This window comes from Natator depressus, chromosome 27 (genome assembly GCF_965152275.1).
Source record: "Natator depressus isolate rNatDep1 chromosome 27, rNatDep2.hap1, whole genome shotgun sequence".
NCBI lineage: Eukaryota > Metazoa > Chordata > Testudines > Cheloniidae > Natator > Natator depressus.
Window position 1 is genome coordinate 15,845,088 of NC_134260.1, and position 16,870 is coordinate 15,861,957.

The window sequence follows — 16,870 nt, forward strand, 5'->3', positions numbered from 1 at the left end:
CATTAACCCCTGCAGCTCCTGAAATTTCTCTGAATTGAATCAAGTTCAGTGTCTCTGTCCTTATTTTCAAGGTGCTCTATGGCCTGAGCACAGGACACCTAAAAGATGACTAAAGCTCCAGGATGAGAATTCTGGTCGACTACTCTGCTGCAAATGGAACTTTTCCCATAAGGATAACGCTCGTCTGTGCAGGAGGCAGAGACGTGAAATGAGATTGTGGAATGAGGTCCCACAGGAACTAAGGACCATCACAAACCTCACCACTTTCCACTTGAAGTGCAAGACGTACTTTTTCAACTTGTCTTCTTTAATTTAAAAACAAAAACAAAATCCTACCAATATAGTTCACTGCACACACTATTCTCCATATGGGGAGAGGATGGGAGAAACACTGAACCACGTGACATGTGTTCACCATGATGCTTAATGCACTAACGGAAGGCACTCAGATACTACCGTGATGAGGGTGATATAGGAACCCATGCAGAGAAGAATTTGTTTTGCCCTTTAAACAAGTTCATTTTTCTGTTTCCATGCACACAGACAGTTAAATATCTGAGTCTGATACAGACAACCAAATGTCTAACATTTTTGTGTGTCTAATCTGTAAACAGTTAGCCTCAAAACTACACACACTCTAGCCAAAGTCAACAAGAAAAATGAATTCAGTACAGTACTGAGTGTGCATATTACCTAAACATGAAAATGAAAGTTTTAATTTATAGGAAGCCAAAATTAATACTCTAATTTCAAACTTCCTTCCTGTCCATAAGCACTGTCTGTCACAAAAATATCACACATACCTAAGATATCCGATGAGAGTATTTCTCCTGCATCTGATGTGCTAGGCCACATGTTGTATGGACTTTCACTTTCCTTCTCAGCATACTTTAGTTCTTCCTCATGCTCTCTTTTTTGAGGTGGAGTCTGAAATAATTCTGTGTGTCCCATTCTGTTGGGAAGGATTATGAAAAAGAAAATCCATGTAGTCACAAGTGCAATAATGCTCGGACATAATCAGAAAATAGTATTTTATACCCCATAGCAAACAAAGATTATTTACCAGGTAATTATTATTATTATTTCTGCTCCTCTGAAGACATCATCTTTCAGGATTCATTCTCATCCAACCCAGATCCCCTCGGAGAGTGGGTAACCCTTTCTGAAGTCTTTTTCCCCCTTGTACCTGATTTTACAACTATCTCATACGGGGGGGGGGGGGGGGGGCCGAGAAAACGAACTGTTGTGGTTATGATGGTGCTGTACCAAATCCTTTGAAAAATACAGTACCTGATGTTTGCACCAAGGAAAAGAATGACCTGACCCTTCATAAATGAATCATCAGAATAGAAACCTAGAACATGAGGACTGTGTAGGAAGGGAAGCTTGCCATTGTGACCAAAGAATTGGAAAGATGCAAAATAGAAATATGTGAAATCTCAGAGCTGTGATGGAATGGCAGGGGCCATTTCATGATGATGGATGGGTATGCCATGTACTATGCAGGCTCTGTGAAAGTGAGAGAAAAAGTGGTTACATTTATCTTATCCAAGGAAACATCCAAGTATGTACTTGGACATAATCTAGTCAGCAACAGAATCATCACAATTTGCCTGAGAGAGAAGCCAGTTAATGTTGATCATATAGGTTTATGTCCCTACAACAGCAGCTGATGACAATGCAACTGATGAGTTCTATGAACGGTTTGAAAAGACACTCATTGAAACACCAAGTAAAGATATCACCCTTGTAACTGGAGACCTGAAATAGAAAGTTGGAGCTGTAAGCTCTCAAAGTAGTAAGGGGAAACAATGATCTGGGTTTACAAAATGAGAGAGGAAGGTGTTTAGTTGAATTCTGCTGTTTAATCATCTAGTCATTACAATCATAATCTTCACCCAACATCCTAGACGTTTATAGACATGGAGGTCATCTGACAGTGTGACAAAGATCCAAATCACCGATGTAATGATGCATGGACATTGGAGAACAAGCATTCAATGGACAAAGATTTTCCTGAGTGCAGATTGTAAGTCAGGCCATCAACTGTTTGCCTCAAACATAAAATTAAAACTTAGGATAACATGTTTGGCAGGTCCACTGCATCTGGACCTGTCCAAAATCAACAAAAACTACATGACTTCTGTAAAGAATGCACCTGAGTCGTCGTCACAGGTGAAAGAGGAGAACAACCTGAATAAACTCTGGAATAAAATGAAAACTATCATGCTCAAAGCCCCCAAACCACACATTCCAAAAAGCCAGGGTCAGATGGCACTACAGCTAATGGAAAAGGTGTTCAAGCTGGCAAAAACACAATGCAGAGTGAAAGAGAGGCGTGAAGACTGAAGAATGCAGGAGAAAATACAAGGAATTGAGCAGATGGATTCAAAGGCAGACTAGACGAGACGGCCAGACGCTGCGACTGGAGGACAGGAGTTATAGAACTTGATAATTGACTTGTTCTGTTGTTCTTGAAATATCCGGCATTGGTCACTGCTGGAAGACAGGACACTGGGCTAGATGAACCATTGGTCTGACCCACTATGGTCATTCTTATGTTCTTATGGCAAGAGTAAACACAATAGGGCAAAATGCAAGGAACTTGAGAATTATAAAGGCAGTAATATTGCAAAAGCTATTCTCCCAGTGGTCAGTCTCCTTACTAAAAAGTTTTCCCCACGACCAACCATAATAAAACATTACGATGATAGAGTTCTTACTGAAGATTACGATATCAAATGCAAGTGGAGCGATTACTGTGCCAATCTGTATCCTTCATCAGAACCATGTACTACACATGACAGCAGAGAAGAGAATACAGAGCTGAAGCCATAAATCCTGAGAGAGGAAGCGGGGTGTGCTATTATGAAAATTAAGCCTAGGAAAGCACCATGGGTGAATAACATATCAGCAGAATTGCTAAAAGCGATTGGTGTCCACAGTTTTGATCTCATGTGGAAAATCTGCAATGATGTATGGATGACTAAAAACTGGCTGGACAAATGGACAAAGGGAATCTTTCTGCCCTTACCAAAGAACAGGGATATAACAGAATGCAGTAACTATTGTACCATCTCCCCGATATCGCACATGAGCAAAGTGCTACTCTACATAATTCAGGATACCATGAAGTATGATAGGAGCAGAACTACCACCACAACTATGTGATTTCAGAGAGGAATGAGACAGATGATCAAATTTGCAAATATCCATATAACTGAAAACAAGGAGTATAAACACCCATTGATTACGTGATACCATTGGACATAACCATCAGTGGAGGATATAGGCAGACATGGAGACTCCAAAGCATCGAACTGAACTCATTGCAAGTCTCTTCTGTCAACAACAGACCATGGTGTGAACAGCAGCAATTGGTTTTCCATTGAGCTGGGTGCGAGACTAGGGTGAATTTTGCCCTCAAGTCTTTTCAACATGTTCACAAAATTTATTACAATTCAAGCTTTGGAAGGTTTTGAAAGTGGAAGGAGCTGAGGTTCTATTGGTGGACACTTCTTAACTGACCTCAGATATGCTGATGATGACATGACACTTTTTGCTGCAACCATGCACACAATGCAATGAATAATGGAGCCTGTAAAAACATGTAATCGGGACTATTCCTGAATGTGGCAAAAATGAAATGCTTGTATGTTGCCATGATCAATAATAACATGATACAAATGGACATTACGATTAATGGTCAAGCTGTAGAGGGAGTAGATGAATTAAATTATCTGGGATCATATACATCCAACCAAGAAGGCTACTCTGAAGAAACTGGAAGCCTAGGAATGGCTTTCCTTTTGAAAGTGTGAAAAAACGATGGTATCTGGAAATGTATGAAGGACTGAAAAGCGTAATATTTTCCATAATGACTTCTGGATGTGAATCCTGGGACACTACTATTAGCTGTCAAGGGAGTGCAGAATGTGGGTAGAAATGGGATTTAACTGTAAACATGTCTTCAGACATGTTTTGTGAATAATGTTTACTACAGCATTGCTGTCTATTTGGAAAAATCTGTCAAAGGTGCCTAGCGTCACTAAAAGCGGTAGGTCCCTCCTGACAGCACTGCAGCACATCTGATCCTCTGTAACCCAACAGGAAGGGGTTAAATGAGCTAAACTAGAAAATACCAGCAACATTCCAAGTATTGTTCTCTTTTACTTACCCACAACCACCTGCTTTTTTAAAAAGATCTTCAGAAGAATCAGATCCTGGGAAAAAAACCAAATCAGCGATTAGCACTCTGGTTGAAAAGATTCAAAAAGCAAACCAGGATTTGTCATTGTTTCAATGTGCTGCATTCACACAAGCACTTATACCCTGGTCTTTTTCACGGTTAAGTTCTTTCAGCTTGTACTGTGTGAACTCCACCTTGATCATGCCAGCAACTTATGCTGAGTCTAATTTCTCTGTGCAGATACATTGTTGCTCCCAGCACAAAACAATGTACTAAAACTTTTTATACAGAGCCAGCTAGTGAAAGAAAAGTTCTGATTGGAGTTTCTAATTTTTTATCCAATACAGAAGGCATTGGCTAGTGTCTAAAGCATGAGACTAAGTCGGGAGCTCTGGCTATATTCTAATCCCAGCCCAGGCTTCTGTGGCTCAGTTTATTTCCTTTTTATAAGTGGAGAATTCTGCACTCCCAAGGATGGTGCAAGTCTAAATTAATTAGGAACACAGGAACTGTCATATGGAATCAGACCTGAACTCCACCTAGTCCAGTATCTTGTTTCTGACAGTGGACAGTGCCAGCTGCTTTAGCGGAAGGTGTCAAAACCCCACAGTAGGCAGATGTGGGATAATCTGCCCCCAACATTAGGTCTCATCCTGATCTCAAGCACTTAGAGATTGGCCTAAACCTTGAAGCACAAGGTTTAATTACCATAATCATTTTTAACAAGTCTGGATATTCTTGATATACATATAACTACCCAATCCCTTTTTGAATCTTGTTAAGTTCTTGGCCTCACAAACTGCCTATGGCAGTGAGTTTCATATTTTAGTTACACATTGTTTGAAAAAGTATTTAATCACCTTTGAATTTCCCACCCAATACAATTAAAATGTCCCCTTGTTCTTGTGTTATGAAACAGAGAGAACTGCTTGTAAAACACTTTGCAATGCACAGGCAGAAGGTGCTATACAAGCATTATTATGCTTTAGATTAGTACATTTACACTCAGGGGTTCTTACCAAATTCAATGTACACTGCTTTACCAGATTCACATTTCTGCCTTTTGTTTCTGAGGGAACTCCTCCTGACCATGTTGTCTGCAACCTGGGCACCAGCATTAGCTTCCTGCCAATAAAAGAGTACAGAGGAAGTGGTTACTGCAAAAAACAAAAGTAAGCCCGTCAGGCTGAATTATATAATCTGTAGGACGGTCAGATGTGTTATGGAGCATAAGGGAGAATGTTTGTATCTGGAGACTCTGTACAGAACTTTAACGTGCAGTTCATGAGAGTGGCTTTACCCGATTTATTTGAGAGGCAATTAACAAACATTCTTCCGGTATAGAAGCAGAAATGTAATTTTTACTCATTTAACATTTCAAAGCATTTCTGTTACAGTTCTGCCACATTTAGCATAGGATTTTATTCAATATTTGGCAGATCAGACAAGCGTCCTAATGGGTCCTGGGAACGAGCTTAGGCTCAAAAAAATTACCACCCATTTGGGAAATATCTTTGATTATAAATAGCCAAGAATATTTTCTTCAAATTCACTACTTTACTACCAAAAAATTAAACAGTGGCTAGGTAGACTGTAAACTAAACAAGTTTTTTTAAAGCTCTGCTGCAAAAATCAGTTCTTCCCCCAACATCACCAGTTGCACAGGAGTAGAAAAAATATCCAACAGAAGCTCATGCTACTGTCAGCTCTCATAGGACATACACTGAAGTGGAAAGGCAACATTTGAAAAGTTTTTATTTTTCAAGATTATTACGGGCTATTACAATGTCAAGTAATTTTCTTTTATAGTTTTTTTTAAGTCTGCAATGTCCTTTTAATAGTTATTCATTTAGGATTCACCATTATACATTAGTCGAAAAAACCTCATAGCAGTAATTTCAGCAACAATTAATATATATTACAACCTTGCATATTAAAAAGTAATGAAGCCCTTTTATTCAAGCAACATCTTTAAGGAGAGTTATTTCAGTCAAATAGTCATTTAAAAACCAACACAATATAAGGATTTTGGCTCATTTAAATTAACTCAGAGTTGCATTCCTAAATCACTAGCCATCAGAAGATATTCCAGATGCAGGAGAGATTAAGAATAAAAAGAAGAGAAAAATTACCAAGGTAGGACTTTCTTGCTCTTGTTCTTTAATTCTTTTTTGTCTGTTTCTGTAGCCCTTACTTTGGATGATGGAACCTTCCTTCCACAGGAGCTCAGTAGAATTGGTTTCTACAGGTTTTTTAGAAAAATCCTGACTGTTTAAAACTGAGAAATGATAGAAGAAAAATATTAGGAAACATACATGTAAAGTAATGCACATTGGAAAAAATAACCCCAACTATTCATACAATATGATGGGGGCTAATTTAGCTACAACTAATCAGGAGAAAGATCTTGGAGTCATTGTGGATAGTTCTCTAAAGATGTCCCCTTAGTGTGCAGGGGCAGTCAAAAAAGCAAACGGGATGTTAGGAATCATTAAAAAAGGGAGAGAGAATAAGACGGAGATTATCTTATTATATAAGATTATATTATATTATAAGATTATATTATATCCCTTATATAAATCCATGGTACACCCACATCTTGAATACTGCGTACAGATGTGGTCCCCTCATCTCAAAAAAGATATACTGGTATTGGAAAAGGTTCACAAAAGGGCAACTAAAATGATTAGGGGTTTGGAACAGGTCCCATATGAGGAGAGATTAAAAGAGGCTAGGACTTTTCAGCTTGGAAAAGAGGAGACGAGGGGAGGATACGATAGAGGTATATAAAATCATGAGTAGCGTGGAGAAAGTGAATAAGGAAAAGTTATTTACTTGTTCCCATAATAATAGAACTAGGGGGCATCAAATGAAATTAATGAGTAGCAGGTTTAAAACAAATAAAAGGAAGTTCTTCTTCACTCAGCACACAGTCAACCTGTGGAACTCCTTGCCTGAGGAGGTTGTGAAGAGTAGGACTATAACAGGGTTTAAAAGAGAACTGGATAAATTCATGGAGGTTAAGTCCATTAATGGCTATTAGCCAGGATGGGTAAGGAAGGGTGTCCCTAGCCTCTGTTTGTCAGAGGATGGAGATGGATGGCAGGAGAGAGATCCCAGTATGGCCATACTTATGTAAACTTTCTTCCACCATAACCATTAAATATCCATGAACTGGACACTAATACATCATGTGCAACAGTAACAGAAGTCCTGTATGTACAATTGTATCTTGTACATAATGCTCCAAGCCCCAGAAAAGAAAGTTATTGATTTTAAGACTAGCAGTGAACAAATTATTAGTATTAATTTTAAACTACAAAACTACCCCTAAACCTAGATTCATGAGAAATTCCTTACAAACTAATTTACTGAAGCCCCAATCTTAAAAACCAATAGCCCAGGCAAATCGGTATGACCACATGGATCTGCTTGCAGGACCAGGGCCTAACACTAGTAATTTTAAAGCGACACAAAACAATTAAAAAACCTGAGAGGAACTGTCCAACTCCATATATCAAAACACCTTCCCATAAGAAAGTCCTATTCCAAAATATGAACAAAAATATGTATCTAAAAGTCTACCAGTTCCCATGTGCTAGAAAGGATCGTTTCATATCAGAACAACATGACTGAGAGTGTACATTTAAGTGTAATTATTGTAGTCATTCACAATTCAGTCTCATTAGGCTAAAAATTTATTATATCACAGTTTAGTTAAAAAAATGAATAGAAGAAAGCAAAGACACAGTAAGAGGAGTTGGGGGCATCAAAATGAGAGGAAGCAGGATAAGACTTTAGACATGGTTACAGAATTAGCTAACACAAGTTCAAACATATCTCAGATGAACACTGAAAATACGGTCAGATACTGCAGTCATTCCACACACAGAATAGTCCTCAAAGTCCTGGGGTGAGATTTTCAGAAGTGCCCGAGTGACTTTCTTTACAACTTACGGCCCTAAATAACTAAACACTTCTGAAAAACCCACCCCATGGAGTTCTCCATAGTGACTTTGGCATTGGACATATAATTTTGACACAAATGCCCAAAAGTTTACCATATCAGTGCAGGCCCTTTGAGACAAGCAATACCTACACTTGATTCCAGTGTCAAGTTCAAAAGCATGGATAGTTTCCAGTAGCCCTTCAATTAGCTGCTTAAATCTTGGACTTTCCTGAAGACTTCTGAAACAAAAACAACAGATGTGTGTCAAAGATGAAGGCATGGGTAAGTTACCATTAGTTCCCTGGGAATCTGAGCTAAGTAGGAGGGGGATGCAACTGGGTATGTGGAAAATGAGGCAGTGCTATGCACGGTTTCCAAGGAGCAGAGGCTCGATTCCCCAAACCATTACTACTATAATTAAAGTATTATTCACTTCATAATAAACCAAGAGGTGGTACACGTTATCCTTATAATTTTATACTTAATTATTCTAACATAGCTTTAGCACAGAAACTGCCTGTGATGGTTAAACAATTGTGAAATCTGAGATATTTTACAGCACAAACATTTCCTAAGAGTAGATTCTGAACCATACAGCTGTTTTGGAGATGGTCACAGAAAAAGCTAAGGGTCAATTCTTCCTATTTTTTACTCTTTCAATCTTTTGTTCCTTATTGGTGAAGACATTTGCATAAAACAGGATCTGCTCACTCTCTCTCTCTCTCCAACGCCATGGTCCCCAGAGTACATTACCTTTTGGTAACCTCAGTCTTACACAGTGGACACTGTGCTGGGCCTTTTTTCTTTTTGCTGAGAAGTTTAAACATACAGAATCTATTAAAAGAAAGAGGAAAAATCTTGCTGGTAATACATTTTAACGGAAGAAATAGTTTTTTCTAAAAAGCTGCACCCATTTTGATAGGTTTCACTTTGCTGGGATAATCTCATATCTGTACAAATCTGTCATTGTCAAGCTGAGTACCTACATTATTACTACACAGTTTAAACCAAATTGAGCAAATTGTTTCTGAAATGGTCTACGAAGCTGCAACTAGTTCTCAGTTGGAAAGGATTTTCTTCTCTTGAAATAGCTAATCATTAATTTATGAAGTAGCCTACTCCATTAGCATTGATAGGAGAGAGTATGCTCAGAGAGCATTATGTGCTGAAGAAGTTTGGAGGCCCACCTGCAGAATATGTGGTCACATTTTGTTGAGACTGGCTCTTTTATCAACTCCAAACTGGAAGAGGAAAAAAAAAATATTTACAGTTATACATTTGAAAAGCCAATACAACAAAAATAAAGATAGAAAGGCAAAAACTTCATTGAACTAGAAAAAAATACATAATTTTTGCCAACAAAAGCAGAATATTCAACATAATTTTTGTTTGGGCACCAGGCAAGGTGGCCGAGTTTTCCAGTTGTGCAGCCTATTGCACAATATTAGTTTTTCTAAGCAATTCTTTCTTTCTTCCTCTCTACCTAAAAGGTATGCTTTCTGGAGATACCAGTTCAGCATGGCAAGGGACAAGCTGTTTTGCAGCTACAAAAGATGTCCTCTTCCACTCTGACCCCTTGTGGAAACACTGGGAATACAAGCCTTCCCTATACCAATTCTATTCTACTCAGGTTATGTGGCCCCCATCACTGCAATATGAGCATTTTCCAGAAGTGCAAGTGATATGACTAGCATCTGTCAGGTGTGATTATCTTTTTCTCCCAAGGGGAAACTGTGTGTGTGGAGTGGTTTATTCTATTTTTAAAAATTATTTATTTATATCAATTGAATGTAAGTACATTGTGCTGTGTATTGACATTAGCAAAAGCAAGGTCAAAGATGTGAACACTGCATTTATAGCAGAAGGTGGAGATGGCTGTGGTTGTTCTTAGTTCCTGTGGGAGTCTGTTCCAGTCTTGGATAGAGCCCCCTGTGAAAGTTCTGTCTCCTGTACAAATGACCTTTATCTTTGCTATGGATAGTTCCATTGAACCAGAGAAGCAGCGCTTTCATCTGCAGTCCTCGTCCTAGAGTTTTAGGGATCTTTTAAATATCCTGGACTCAAACTATTTAGGACTGAGTCCTTGAATTGAGATGGTAGTATATGGTGAGCCTCTGAAAAGAGCAGAAAACAAGTTTGATGTTTTTGCAGTAGCTCATGTTGCTGGGGAGATGGGTTGCCACATTCCATACTGGTTGTAGTTTCCAGAGGGCCAACAGCTTCATTCCCAATTAGACAGCATTCCTCTAGGCTGCTGAGATGAGACCCAATCTCCTAGAACATGTGACTTGCAGATGCTACTTAGAGTTTGTGAGGAACATAGAAGCACTCCTAAACTGTGCACTGAATAGTCCAGTTGCACAACTTTAATTAATAGAGACTGCACCATGCTGGAAACTCCTCAAAAAGTGCACTATGATTATGATAGGTTTCAGAGTAGCAGCCATGTTAGTCTGTATCCGCAAAAAGAAAAGGAGTACTTGTGGCACCTTAGAGACTAACAAATTTATTTGAGCATAAGCTTTCGTGAGCTATAGCTCACTTCGTCGGATGCATTCAGTGGAAAATACAGTGGGGCGATTTTATATACACAGAGAACATGAAACAATGGCTGTTACCATCACTCTCGTTACAGTGTGTATGGTAACAGCCATTGTTTCATGTTCTCTGGGTATATAAAATCGCCCCACTGTATTTTCCACTGAATGCATCCGACGAAGTGAGCTGTAGCTCACGAAAGCTTATGCTCAAATAAATTTGTTAGTCTCTAAGGTGCCACAAGTCCTCCTTTTCTTTTTATGATTATGATGGTTCTCATGTCTTGACTAGATTAACTCAAAGCTCTAGAGCAGACAGACAATCCCTGCTTGGATACAACCCTACTGCTTTTTGAGATACAGCACATAGAGCAGAAATCAATGTTATTGGGAAGCAATTTCTAGCTAGGGTACCACATGCTCATCTAATACCACAGATCTGGAATAATTACATTCCAGCACAGTAATTATAACCCAAAACAGGCGGACATCCTGCAAACAAACTCAGAACACAGGAAAATTCCAACACAAAATAATAATTTAAAAAAAAAAAAAAAAAACAAACAAAACAGGATTGAAACCATTCTTGTAGTTTGTCTTGCAAACACTGACTAACAGGCTAAGAGAGACATTTCCTCCTCTGCCACATCTTTTACTAAAATGGCTCATTGCACTGTGTTCAGCATCTTATTTTTCAGGATGACATGTTTCATAAAGAACATTCACACACCCACCTTTGGATTGGTGCAGGCTCATAAAGACAGGACCTGCCCAATCAGCGAGTGATATTACTAAGCCCCCCATTTTCCATCCAAAAATCCAATACACACTATGTTTTAATAGGAAGTAAGGACTTCAAAGATGTCCTACCACCAACCCACCTTTTCCCTCCCCCACTCCCACACACAAGCAACCATCACTAGAGGGAAGATATGAAATAAGTTTCTAAGCAGGACAGAGGGAAAGGAGTAAGAACAAAAGAAAATCAGAAAGGGATTAGAAAAACGATTCCACTGGGGACAGTCCTTTGCCACACTGTGATCTTTAGCATAACAGTTAAATTCCATTTCCGCTACCTTTCAAAACTAAGTTATGGCACACTGGCTGGAATCATACATTTCTTGTGAGCATGGGCAGACAAGGTCAAAATAGTCAAATCTGCTCTAGCCTCAATACAAAAATAAAAGAAATACATGGAGTAGGGAATTACAGTAGCAAAATCCACCTGGTGCAGAAAGAAACATTCAGTAAATAACTTGGCTTTAATCATTTTAACTCTTTCAGCTGTTCTTAAGACAGGACTGGCTTCAAAACTTTAACTCACTTTTGATCCTGAATCCTTTGTTGTTGTGGCTTTGAGACACGCTCCTAATGGATTTACTTGAACAGTTTCCATGCTTTAGCCATCTTAAAGTCAGCAAGTACTACCTATCTTCAACATGTGGAAAAATTTCCCTTTATTTAGATAAAATGTCCTACATCTGGGCAAGCATGGTGTTAGCAGGCCGAGTCATGTTGCGAAAGCCTTAAGGGCTTCACAGTTCTTGTATCCACATCAGGAGGACAGATCATTCAGAATCCCAGAATCTCAGAAATTAGCAGCATGTAAGAACAGGCTAAGCATTTTCTGTTCACTGCTACCATTCTTCTTTCAACAGCTGCCACAGAAATGGATTTCAGCTCAATGAACTCAGTGAATAATGTAGAGAAGAATAACATACTATATAAACTTTGCCAAGTACCACAATGACTCCAATTAAAAGGCCACATCAAAATGACTTTTACTTGGTCAAAGCAAATAAAGCAGTTTCTGCTGCAAAAGAGTCTAAATAATAATTGCTAATAGCAAAATCTACAGCAATAGTAGCCAAAAAAGCAGCATCAGCATTAACTCACATTCCTGCATCCTTAATTTTTATGAGTCTCCTAACTTCTAAAATTGATTATTTGCTAGAGTAATAAAGAAAGAACATTACACTTTTATGACGTAGATTCTCATGAAAATGCAAAATAAATGGACCCAACTTCCACAGTATCCATAGCTTTTTGCTCACTTTATAATTACTACCATGAGAGCTTAGTAAGTTTTGTAAAATCCCAGAAGTATTTTTTAGTATTGCCATCCACTGTTTCTCTGGCTTAGTGGTTCTTAAGTTAGACTGTGCATTTTTCCATGGCTTATTATTTAGCAAATATGCTGCTCGCTTTAAGAATCAAATCCATGTTGCCTCTCAGAGTTCTCCCATCAATGAGTAGGTGATTGCACTGGGCAAAACTCTCCCCTCAGACAAGATATTCTACTGTCATTTGTACTGTTGCATCTGAAGAAGTGGTTTTTTACCCACGAAAGCTTATGCCCAAATAAATCTGTTAGTCTTTAAGGTGCCACCAGACTCCTTTTTGTTACCGTCATTTAAGGAGCTCCATACACATATGGAGAACAGAACAGGGTAGAAAATGAGCACCAGGCAAACCTGAAAGCAAAACCTTGACAACTGTGTTGGATTATATTTTCTCTCTGAGCAATTATGACCTTTTAATTTTTGCCGCTCTCAAATGGTTCGCTATTTATTGTCATAACAAATCATGCAGTGATTCAGAAACTTACCAAAGAAGCACCAGCATTATTACATCCTAAATGCTCCAGAAGAGGTAGTACAGTGACATTTGAATAGTCAAAGAATATAGAGTCTTCTACACTGTGGTTTTACAATGGAAGAGATTATACTATAACATGTCCACTGCAGTTAGGCCACCTCATTTTCTAGTCACTGGGGCAAAAGCGAGATGTTAAGATTGTTTAAAACTCAACTCAGACCTTTCATCCCTGAACTGTTTGCTATTAAATGCAAAATCTACCACATATGTGGTTCTTAGAAATTAAGAGTCTGTCCTAAATTCATCAAGAATTCTGAATTTCCTGGCTTTAACTCTGACCCTTAACATTTTAACATCCTGCTTGTTTTAAAGGACTATGTACCTTGTGTAGAGACAAACAGGCTGGATCCAGGCTCTCTCACAAGCAGCACTTGGATCCAGCCAGTGCCAGTTTTTTCCCCCCACTACTGAATAGTTAAGGGAGGTTCATGCTTCCTCGTTAATAAAGGCAGGATTTGTTAGAACACGTTTGTTGCATGTATCCAGGTGCTGTTTTTAACTCTTTATGCTTAGATCCGAGCAGATGCAAATATTTTCTCAATAAGCTCTCTGAGATACGGAATGCTTGGACCTCACAAAACCCAAATATTCATTTTCCAAATGGCCCCAACTATTCTGTGTGTTTTTCTGGCTGTGCGTAGAGTAAGTAGTGTTTGAATACAAGAAAAAAAAAGTTAATAAACAATGTGTCATAATTCACTGCGTAGTATGAAGTCCAGATTATTCCCCTGACATACCATATTGGGCACTCCAAGTTCTTCTGCATAGCCAAAAGCACACTTTGCACATCTCCAATGGTAGCCACAGGCGAGTCCATTCCTCAATTCCAAACACAATCTACAAAAAAGAAATGTCATTGCAATTTATTCTGGCGCATAATCTCTCATTCACATTTGCCTGCAATGTGACCATTACTACATTAATATGTACTATGTAGCATGTATTAGGCTTCTCAGAGAATTTGATGGATCCTTGCTCTAAAGAGTTTATAACTGACAATTTTGACTTGACATTACATGTGAAGCTGACCACAGAGGAATAGAGTAGCGTGGGGTAAAGTAACAGAAATAAGATCATATGGAGACTCAGCGAACTCATGTACACTTCTTGATGAACAACTTTTTTTTCAAGCTTTCATTTAAAATATGACTTAGTTTATTTCTTTGAGGCTTCGGGGCAGATGTGAGTCTTTAGGAGGTACCTGGATTCAGCGAGGGTAATGCCTTAGTGAATAGGTTTCAGCTGAGTTTTTTAGACACAGAAGGCAGCATAGAAAACAGCAGAGATTTATGTGAGAAGTCAAAAGCTGGCATCACTGGTGGACAGAACAGATTAGGACATGAAAGTAGACTATATTAAAGATATAGGGAGGAACTGAATCTCAGTCTTGAAGGTCAGAATTTGACCTTAATATGCAGAGGGATAGTGAACAAGTACAGGGCTTTCAGAGTTGTGGGAAACATGCTGTTACAGCAGCTAACAAGGAAATTATTTTGTCAACTGAATTTCGGACAGAAGAGAAATGGGTGAGGTGCACGTCAAGAAGAGGAGACTGTAATAGTCAAAGCAGGAAATGGTTAGGGTATGCACAAGTATCTTAGGCTATGCCTGCACTGCACACCTTACAGCAGCACAGCTGTGACACTACAGCCATGCCGCTGTAAGGTACGCAGTTTAGCTACTCTTTGTCGGCTGGAGAGAGCTCTCCTGCCGACAAAATAAAAACACCCACAACGAGGGTAGCTTTGTGGGCAGGAGAGCGTCTCCCACTGACAAAGCGCTGTCCACACTGGTGCTTTTCATCAGTAAAACTTGTGTTGATCAGGGGTGTGATTTTTTTCCACACCCTTGACTGGCAAAAGTTTTACCAATGAAAGTGCAATGTAGACATAGCCTTAGTTGTGAGGAGGCCCAATCCTGAGCTCCACTGACTCATGCTTCCAGGATCAAGGCCTTGCACATGAACAGTTTCCAGAACTAATGAAAAGCTAAATATCCATAGATTTACATAAAACATTTAATATTTCTTACATTAACTTGCAGAAAGCATGATAAATTATCTGATAATGGTAGTTGACATAGTAAAGTTGGAATCTGGAAAACCTATTAGATCACACAAGGAATAAAATCAGCTTTTGGAGTTATGAGTATCAGGGCAAGAGTATACAAATCAAAATTTAATGAAATCAGTTTAGATCTTACAAGTATGGGCTATTCAAATGATGTGCAGTTAGAGACCAGAAACAAAACATGATATAGTCACAGTGAGCACTCAGCAGCAAAAGCAGGTGACGCTTGCAGAAGCTCAGATTAGCGTTAGCCTGAACAATCAGATCTAGATTTTGAAACAAAAGGACACTCTGTGCCACCTTATTCAAGGATGGCAGTTTCCAGGTCTGAGACTTTTCACTTGAAAGGGATTATTGCATAGACTCAGTTCTGAAGCTCAGACAGATGGGGGCAGCAATGTCTTAAATTTACACTGAAGCAAGGACAAAAGTAAACACAGAAAAACCCAAGGGAGAATCAGCCACACTGAAAACGAGAGAGAGCGCAAGAGCCAGACAGCCTAGTCCTGTCCTCAGAAACAGAACAGTTGAAAGGAGGGATAAAGCCAAGGGATAAACCCAAGAGCCCAAGGGCAATCACAACAGCCCCTCATTTAAAGAGAATGAGTGTGTCGACACCCCAGAACCACAACAGTGGGGGTCCTCCCTCAGACAAACAATAGCCCCAGGCAGCCAAACCAAGAGAGTGTAATGGTTCCCCAGACAGAGCTTTCTCCTGCTCCTACTCACTACACCCCGGGCCCTGCCACGCCATGCCCCTTGCCCCCAAACCTTGTCAGCTAGGGGCTTATCCCTCCAGATCCTGCCGCACACATCCCCCACCCTTGCCAGAATCAAGCCTACCCCTTGCACCAGCTTGTCCCCTAGCCCCCAGAGGTCCTGCCTTGCACATCCCCCCCAGCTCCTAAGCCTTGCCAGTTTAGGGCCCTACCCCCTGCCCCACACATGCACCCCCATCCCCAAACCCTGCCATTTTAGGGCCTGCACCCCAAGGCCCTGCCCCACACATGCACCCCCATCCCCAGACCCTGCCTGCGCCCTGTGCCACCCACAAGCCATGAGTCCTACCAGTTTGAGGCCTACCCCACACATGCACTCCCACGCCCGAGCCCTGCCAGCTTGGGGCCTACCCGTCCCGCCCCATACATTGCCTCTTTCCTTTCCCCCATCCCAGGCATTCCCCCCCACCCTGCCCACCACCCCACACACCCCCTCCGGCCCTGACACCCCTGTTCCTCTCGCACACTCACTTTCCAAACTTCTCACTCCCCAGTCGGTCTGAAGGTATTTCGCGCCCTTTCCATCACCTAGGAAACCACCGCACCGAAGCAGCCAATCACACGTTTGAGTTCGCGTCACGTGGGGAGAAAAGTTTCTCCTTATTGGCTCCACTACAGCCACAGGACTGTTCGCGCACCCGGAAGTGAGGGTCACGTAGGCTAGACGAACAGCAACTGATTGGCTGTGC

The 16,870-nt window shown here is 40.1% G+C and overlaps 1 protein-coding gene across 1 annotated transcript in view; it reads right to left on the minus strand.

Annotated features, from left to right (window-relative positions):
- BRCA1 (BRCA1 DNA repair associated) overlaps window positions 1-16,780 on the minus strand; it is a 50,016-nt gene extending 33,236 nt beyond the window's left edge. Inside the window, exons 1-9 of the mRNA XM_074941024.1 lie at window positions 16,653-16,780; window positions 14,071-14,170; window positions 9,326-9,379; window positions 8,892-8,972; window positions 8,289-8,377; window positions 6,322-6,467; window positions 5,209-5,314; window positions 4,178-4,223; window positions 804-952 (exon numbers count right to left, since the gene is read on the minus strand). Of these exons, the coding sequence (XP_074797125.1) occupies window positions 804-952; window positions 4,178-4,223; window positions 5,209-5,314; window positions 6,322-6,467; window positions 8,289-8,377; window positions 8,892-8,972; window positions 9,326-9,379; window positions 14,071-14,150 (751 nt within the window). The 5' untranslated portion in view covers window positions 14,151-14,170; window positions 16,653-16,780. The remainder of the gene's footprint in view (window positions 1-803; window positions 953-4,177; window positions 4,224-5,208; window positions 5,315-6,321; window positions 6,468-8,288; window positions 8,378-8,891; window positions 8,973-9,325; window positions 9,380-14,070; window positions 14,171-16,652) is intronic.
- Window positions 16,781-16,870: the final 90 nt, after the last annotated feature.